This window comes from Triplophysa dalaica, chromosome 3 (genome assembly GCF_015846415.1).
Source record: "Triplophysa dalaica isolate WHDGS20190420 chromosome 3, ASM1584641v1, whole genome shotgun sequence".
Taxonomy (NCBI): Eukaryota; Metazoa; Chordata; class Actinopteri; order Cypriniformes; family Nemacheilidae; genus Triplophysa; species Triplophysa dalaica.
In genome coordinates this window covers 6,536,873-6,545,251 of record NC_079544.1, presented here as the reverse complement: position 1 = coordinate 6,545,251, position 8,379 = coordinate 6,536,873, and the positions used below count along the sequence as shown (strand labels likewise).

The window sequence follows — 8,379 nt, the reverse complement described above, 5'->3', positions numbered from 1 at the left end:
CATCAGATGTCTGAACTGGATTCGTTCTCTTGAGCAAATTGTGAGTAATTTACAAGGTTTTTTCGTCAGCTCAATAGCACCACTCACTGCTGAAAATGGTTTATGATGTTGTCAAACACACTTTATGTAACTACCGGTATATGATTGTAAGTCACATTTACTGAGAAGGAAATTTAAGAGTAAACAAATGTCCAGTTAAATTGCTGTTCTTAAACTGTTCAGGAACTTTATTAAAGGTTTGAAATGGGTAAACACATTAAAAATATAAATGTCAGCTTTAAAGATTTGTAAGAGTAATGTCTATATCCAAATGATTAGATCTAATCCATACAAACTAAATCGTAATTTCTGTCAGTTAATGTATGGTATGAGAGTTTTTTTTACTTTGGTTGCTTGTGTCCCAGTACGCACAGTAATAAACTGCAGAATGACCCAGTTCTGTGTTGCTTATTTTCAGATTATAAAGCTGTGTTTTATCCACAATGAAGTCATTTGCTTGAAGATTGTTGGTGTCATGTGTGACAATACCAGTCGCACTGATATAGAGCAGTCTCGACAGGGTTTCACCCTCTTTCTTTTGGTATCAGTGGACATGGTCCCAAGATTGTAAATCATTCACTTTGAAGGGAAATTATGACTTTTTCCACACTGCCTTAACCAAAACGTGTTGATCTTGTTGCGAAGTCACTCACAGGACATCTGCTTTAATAAAATAATAAACAAAGTGTCGAGATTTTTAATTCAATTTCGAGATTAGAGAGTGTTGACTTTGTGTGTTTGAGGGTGGTCAGGTAAAATGAATACTTACTAAACTAATAAAATGAAAACACTCAGGCAACCGTTTTTTGATCTTTTTCAAGAGAAGAACGTGTATTTATGTTTAGGAAAGAGTTCCCACGCACTACAGAGCAGAAGTTGCAGATAACAGATGAACTCTTACTGGTTACATTCATTTATGCAAACAACACACGCTAAAGGAAATGATGACTCTATAACAATAATACTGTGATATTTTTTTGAGTTGGGATAATGGAATAAACACACCTGTATATTTGTCAAACCCAACGACAGTCATCATTATATCCTTACACATTTATTTACAGTATTCATTCAGTAATATTTCCACAACATTACTTGATCATTAACCATTTTCAATTTTTATTTAGAAAACATGCTTTGGTTCTGGATTGAATTACATATTTTATCACATCTATTACACTGAACTGGTTGTGGTTGTTTCGCTCAGACATTATCTCTTAATAACAGTTTGATTCTGGCTTCCTGTTAGTTTCTCTTAAGGTTTTTGTGTCTGATGTATTAGTTTTGTGTCACTGTGGCTGCCATCCCAGCTTGCACAGTAATACACACCGGCATGTTCATTCTTTATTCCATGAAGTTTTATCACATATGAATTTTCTTTCTTCTCAGCTAAAAATTCCTTTGCTTCAATGGTGGCTACCCCTGAGTCACTGATGTAGAGAAGTCTTTTAAGTGTGCCTCCATCTTTCTTGTGGTACCAGTGGACATACTCACCACTGTCCAGACCAGTTACTTCACATATAAAGGACACTGATTTCCCAGCTGACTTTATCCAGATCTTCTTATTTTGTTCCAATGTCAAACCTTCTACACCTGTGATTTATGTTAGTAGAAATCAGTCATTTTAAATAAACAGTTACTTTCATTTTACATTAGACTGATTGTGAAGTACTTACCATAAATCAATGAAAGGAGAACAGCCGACACCACAGCAAACATCTTTCATTTAGTTATGTCAGATATGCAATATGACATTTCTTGTACATGGTTTAGCAATTATTGTTCATTTGCACTTCGCTGATGTCATTTCCTGAGGTGGAGTTATAAATTCTTCTCCATACAGCGTGTAATATTGTTAGTTCTTAAACAGAGACCAGGAAGTAAGCATTAAAATAACTTTGATACCTAAAAAGGATAAAAAGAATTTAGCCTCTTTCACCACACTTGACTGTTTTATCAGACATCAGATGTCTGAACTGGATTCGTTCTCTTGAGCAAATTGTGAGTAATTTACAAGGTTTTTTCGTCAGCTCAATAGCACCACTCACTGCTGAAAACGGTTTATGATGTAAGAGACATGTGCGTGTGTTCACTACTCTGGATGGGTTATAAACAGAGGTCACATTTCGACTATGGGTCACCATATCTGACTAATAGATCACTTTCACATCACTTGTGTTCCAGTAGGCATAAACTGCAGTATTACTCAGTTGTGTGTTGCTTATTTGCAATTAATATAACAAAAATATGACGTTTTTCCCACTGCCTTAACCAAAATGTGTTGATCTTGTCACTCCCAGGGCAGCTGCTTAATAAAATGATAAAGTGTCAAGATGATTAAATCTATTTCAAGATTTGTAAAAGTACATCATACTGTACCCCACTTTTGTTAGTTGGATAAAATAGTTGCATACATGTTTAAATGTCAAATGTACCTGGGATTTCTGAGAGGTGGAAAATATAAATTTATGCAAACATGATTTATAATTTTTTAATAACAGTATTATTTATCATCCTGTTTTATTCTTAGAGGGGACAGCCTTTTATGGGATTACAACTTCCTGAGGTCATATTCTGCGATCTAATAACCCTCGTAACCACGTTATGCACAATACTTAGTGTTTTATTTATAATTTTATCATTTAATCTTCACGTTTTTTAAATACTGTACTTTTAAAAGATCGCATCTGGAGTGGAATGGCTACACGATTTGTCCCGTCACCTTTATCGCCGTTTCTCTTATTTGTAACTTATGTTTATATTTTTGTTTGTTTTAATTTACTATGATGTGCTAGTATTAAATGTACTATAGGGTTACTATAAATACGGTTCTTTTGATACTTGCAGGCTGTATGCCTACACTGAAAACTACAGATGTATAAAATTGTTGAATAATGTGCTGGAAGAATATTACGTTTTTCATTAAATTGTGTATCTTTTGTTTTTACACATTTGTTAACATTTCAAGTTCAAGTTATATTTAAGTTCCTTAAACAACAGCACAATTAAAAAATGCCCCCCCCCCCCTTGAGGGGCTGCTGATATAAAACTATTTCAGTAAAGTCAACAGGTTTTTGTGAAGATTTCCTCTCTCTAATAACACTGTGGTTGTCTGAACTCCAGATCGCGCAGTAATACATCCCGGCATCTTCTAACGCTGCTTCAAATGAGAGTGTTACTAGATTCCCACTTTTAGATCCACCGAATCTTTCGTACTTGGCCTCTTTATTTGGTTTGTTGGACTCTATATACATGATCCTCTCGAGAGCTCCCACTGAATTAGCTCTGTACCAGTGGATAATAATCATTGGTTGTTTTCACATCGCATCTCACCCTAACTGTTCTACCCTTTGGTCTTATGATCTGACGATCAGGATACGTGATGTCTTGATTCATACATACATCTACAAAAATAAAAGACACATCGTCAACATGTGTACACAATTGCATTGGAACAATGTCTGTAAAGGGAATACTGCAATCTCACCTACTAATACAAATACGATCCAAAAAATCAACATCCTAGGCATTGTGCCACGAAACCATGTGTCGTTCAGAAACTTGATAAATTGTGAACAGCATCAGCCGATCCGACGGTATTGATCATGAGACTGTGCTGTGGCTTGTGACGTCATCGCCACCAGAGAGTCTTTCGCAATGATCACTGAATGTTATAAAAGAAAGCTCATAAGCTTGTACTTAATTTATAAAATGTGTATTCTCTTTATGCACTCTTCTTATTTAATGGTTTGTGCTTTGTGGCACTGTAAAAAAAATCCGTACAAATAGGACACAATAGGCTATACTTTATTAATATGGAGGAATTTTCCATATTCATTTGTTTTACTTGTATTATAAATTTTGCACTACTTTGAATTACATTTTAGCATTAACGGAAACGTCCTTAAAATAAACAGATCACGTCGTTTACTATACACTATATTTGTATAGGTATACAAACATTACTACATTTTCTTAAATTGTGGTATTATTCTTTTCTATCTTTATTTTCTCTCTTCATTAATTTTACTGTTTTACTGTCTTAATGTCATGTTCTGACTATGCATTGCAATTTTATAACTTTCTTCAATAAAAAAACTGATTACGGAATATTAAGTTCATAGTGACTCTTATGATTTATATTTAGTTAGGTAAAATCAGCCTTACATATCTCTATTAGATAATGTATATTTATTGGATATATTTTTCTTTAAATTTGATTTCCTGAATAATTCCTGGCTGTATAATTTAATTCGTATTTATTCATCTTAAACTTGTTTGTGTGGAAACATCCAACTTTTGCAAATACATTATCCATATTTTATCCTTTAATACCTAATGACAGTGTTTTTGTCAATTGTAATTTTTGTGTTTAAAACAAGTAGTTGTCTTTTAGTTCACTTCATGCAATGCAATAAAACAGCAAGCATTCAAACATTTTAAATGGGATTTAATCGTCCTAGTACGTACACTTAATCTTTCTTTCTCTAAAATACTGATAATATGATTCCCCGTCCTGTCCTCGTTTCTAAAAACAAAAATTTTGTGAATGAAATAAATTACACACTGCTCATAAATGGAACAATAATAGACAAATGTCTCCCCCTTGCGAGACTCGAGTGTCATTACACATTAAGCTGTAAGGAAAGTCGCTTAAAATACACTACATTTACATTTTACATTAATGCAATTGGGTTTAAGATTTAATCCAAAACAATTTATAATGCATTGAATTCATACATGTCTGTTCTTGGTATGCAAATGTGTGTGAATGTTGAAGTGATATTCTTGAAGCTGAACCTCCAAACCTGAAAAGATGAACCAATGAACCTCATAGGAACTATTCTTTATTCACTTTACAGTTAAATTAGCACAGATATGTACATCACAGAAATGCTCTACAGTGAGAAACAATACAAACACAAGAGTGATGCTATTTTTATCTCTGAACAAACAATTATGACAATGACTCTATCAACCAGTTACATATATTGCATATTTTTTCAATTTCCCACCCCTAATCTTTCCCACTCATCATCATTGGCTTAAAAATATAAAGTTGAACTTCTTCAAACATAAAACACCATTCACAGATTAATATGTCCATGTCCGTTCAAGAATAAGTTCTGCATGTATGTAGTTGTGAATATAATACACATATTGTTTGTAATTATAGGGAGCTACATTTTGTGTTTTGCAAAGCTGTATTTGCCAGGTGCTTCTCAGAACATTTGTCATGCTGTAAAATCCCCAAGTAACCATTTCTATCAGGATTTCGATTAATTTGGCATTAACACTGAAAGTCCTGTCCATAAACAACGTCAATATCAAATATGCCCAATGCCACCATCACGGCCGCGCACGGCCAGCCGTGAAACTACAGAGAACACTAACAAATTGATGCAAGGTAACATTTATATCTGAAATATCTCAAAGAAAACACCTACATCTTGTGTAACACTTAAAATGGTTAAATAGATCATATCACTACAAATTCTCATCAAATTCCCTGCAGGGCAACAAAGTCAATACAATACACTTGGTGCAGAGAGGTTGAAGAGTTTTTTTGTCTTTAGAGGGAAAACTCTCACTTTAGATCTTCTTTAAACAGACAGAGATTACATTAGGTCACCAGAGTTCCAACAAAGCACACATCAATTCGTTGCTGTTCACAGTTTAACAAACAAAAACAGGGAAAACTTGGTTTTGCGGTAAGGGTTGACCATACTATCACATCATGCTTGGATATTTTCTTTATGATCTGAGTAGTTATTGTATCTCCACTTGCTTCTTTAAGTTGATCATTTCCTCTTATGTGTCTCGTCTGATTGACAGCTGTCATCAGTGCATCAGACTTCACGGGGGCGGGTCTGCCTCAAATGTCCAGATCCACACGCCTGCTCACGACACACTGAGGATGTTTACTCCAGACGCTGCGTAAAGTTTTCAGGAAACAGTCCTTTGTGAGCCGAAGTGCCCAGTTGTGACCATTCGTTCTCTTTAATGCCAGTGAGCCACCCAGCATCCTAAAGACATGCAATGCAGTGACCATTAAAAAACATTATTCACACGGTTTTTAATAATTAAAAATAAAATTAAGATGCCGCATTGTGCAGTCTGTGGTTATTAAAAAGCAACCAAAAAATTGGGTTAACCTACACAAGTGAGAATGTGTTGGTTTGTGTTTTTATGTGTATCAAGGGAATGGTTAACCTAAAAATGAGAATTCGGTCATCATTTACTCACCCTCTTGTCGTTTTAAACCTGTATGACTTTCTTTCTTTACACAAAAGAAGATATTTTGAAGAATGTCGGTAACCAAAAACCATTGGTCTCTATTGAGTTCTTTTATTGGACACAAAACCAATGCAAGTGAATGGGGACCGACAGTTTTCTCTTACCAACATTATCAAAATATCTTCTTTTGTGTTCTGCAGAAGAAAGACGGTCATACAAGAGGGCATGTGAAGATGACATCATTTTTGTTTTTGTGTGAACTATCCCTTTAATCTGTTGTAACTTTCAATGCTGTGTTAGTAAACACTTTCGTCTTCTTGCATTGTGTTACAGTTTCAAAACTGGAAAGTAGTGAAAGGACATGTTGACACTAAAATAATTTTTTTCAATGTAAATCGCACCTGATCCTCGGCATGTACTGTAGGTACTACCAAAACAATATCTCCCTTCTTCAACGCCAGCTCATCTGGGTTTGCTGCTTCAAAATCATGCAGTGTTTCCGCCTGCAGGAAAGCAAGACACATGAATACATCTATACAAGATCTCGTCTTAATCAATGTTCTGTTGCTGCATCCAGTGACCTTGAAAAGAAATCCGTAAGGCATTCCAGAAGCGTCTTTGGTTGTCTGGCATGCTGGTATCACCCCATTGCCACTGGATTCTATTGGAGATGTGATATCACCATCCCGGTCATCATCGCCCTCATTGCTAGAGGCAGGCTCAATAACAACAGATGGGATACGCATCTTCTCCTGAGGCGACAGAATAAATATAATCACAAAGCTTGTTTTCTCAACATTAATGACCACAACTACAGAACACAGATTAAATACACATAAGAGGACATTACTTGGAAAACATAACTGATCAAAATTATGTAGACATAGAGACATCAAGCAAAAAGATTTCCATTACAGCATTTCAATTATAATTCTAAATGCGTTCTTGGTGTGTTGTAGTAACCCAAGTCTTGTCAATGGTCTGCATACCAAAGTGCAGATTCACGGATGAATATATACCTCCACATTCCCATTGTTAGCCGCACTCTCCTCACTGCTTTCATCCCCTGGTTGGGACTCAACACTATCTGCTTCGTCTGCAGGTTTGGACTCATTATCAGGAACGTCCCCTGGTTGGGGTTCAACATTATCTGCTTCGTCTGCTGGTTTGGGCTCAACACTATCAGGATCTCCTGGTTTGGCATCTACTGAACTGGCGTCTTCCTCTGGATGGGCATCTATAGTCTAGAAGAGGTGGCCAGGAGTGAGAGCCAGTGTTTTAACACTCAACACAACCACTCATGTGGATGGATCGGTGCACGGCACCACACAGGGGAACACTTGGTGTGTCACGATGATGGGCTACAGGAGTCAGTTTAACTACTGCGGTTTAAACTGTCCTGGAAGGTGATGATAAGTCAGTTCTGCAAAGAAACTGACTTGAGTTTCACCATCAGTCAAAGACTTTGACTGGGGAAAAGATCACCAGATGGTATGAAGGACTGGGGAATCATGATTCATAGTGGATGACTCTTATATAGTCTAGTTTACTATGAGTACATTAATACCTGTAAACGCCATAAGCTGTTTTTAAAATCTTAAAAATCATTTATTCACGCTCATGTCATTCAAAACCTGTATATGAGTGTTTCTTCTGTGTAACAAAAAAATAAGATATTTTGAGAAATGTTGTTGTGTCTGTACAATAACAGTAAATGGGGTCCAAAGTTATTTGGTTACCAACATTCTTCAAAATATCTTCTTTTCTGTTCTGCAGAAGATAAATACCGAAAATTAGAATGACATGAGGGTGAGTAAATTCTAATACAACTTACATTTTTATGAAAAACTGTCCCTTTACACCAAACCATGTACCTAGTCCATACTATTATTTCTAAAAGGATGAGAAAAGTCATTAGACTTTTATACTCAAAATACTGTACATATTTTTAACCTGAACCTATTTAACTATGAATTAGTAATAAAATAAAAACCTTTTCTTTTATGTCAGCAAGTGCACATGTCTAACGCCCATTTCACACCGAGCAGGAACATTGCGCAGGGAGAGCGTTGTCAGTGCATGCCCATTGTCCTTTCGCACCGC

General features: G+C 35.7%; 1 protein-coding gene across 3 annotated transcripts in view; it reads right to left on the bottom strand.

The window, feature by feature from the left end:
• Positions 1-4,869: 4,869 nt before the first annotated feature.
• amph (amphiphysin) overlaps positions 4,870-8,379 on the bottom strand; it is a 30,724-nt gene continuing 27,214 nt past the window's right edge. For all 3 annotated transcript variants that reach the window (XM_056743431.1, XM_056743432.1, XM_056743433.1), the window contains 4 exons: positions 7,296-7,520; positions 6,858-7,028; positions 6,678-6,779; positions 4,870-6,065 (listed from right to left, as the gene is read on the bottom strand). In XM_056743431.1, coding sequence (XP_056599409.1) covers positions 5,961-6,065; positions 6,678-6,779; positions 6,858-7,028; positions 7,296-7,520 — 603 coding nt within the window. In that variant the 3' untranslated portion in view covers positions 4,870-5,960. The remainder of the gene's footprint in view (positions 6,066-6,677; positions 6,780-6,857; positions 7,029-7,295; positions 7,521-8,379) is intronic.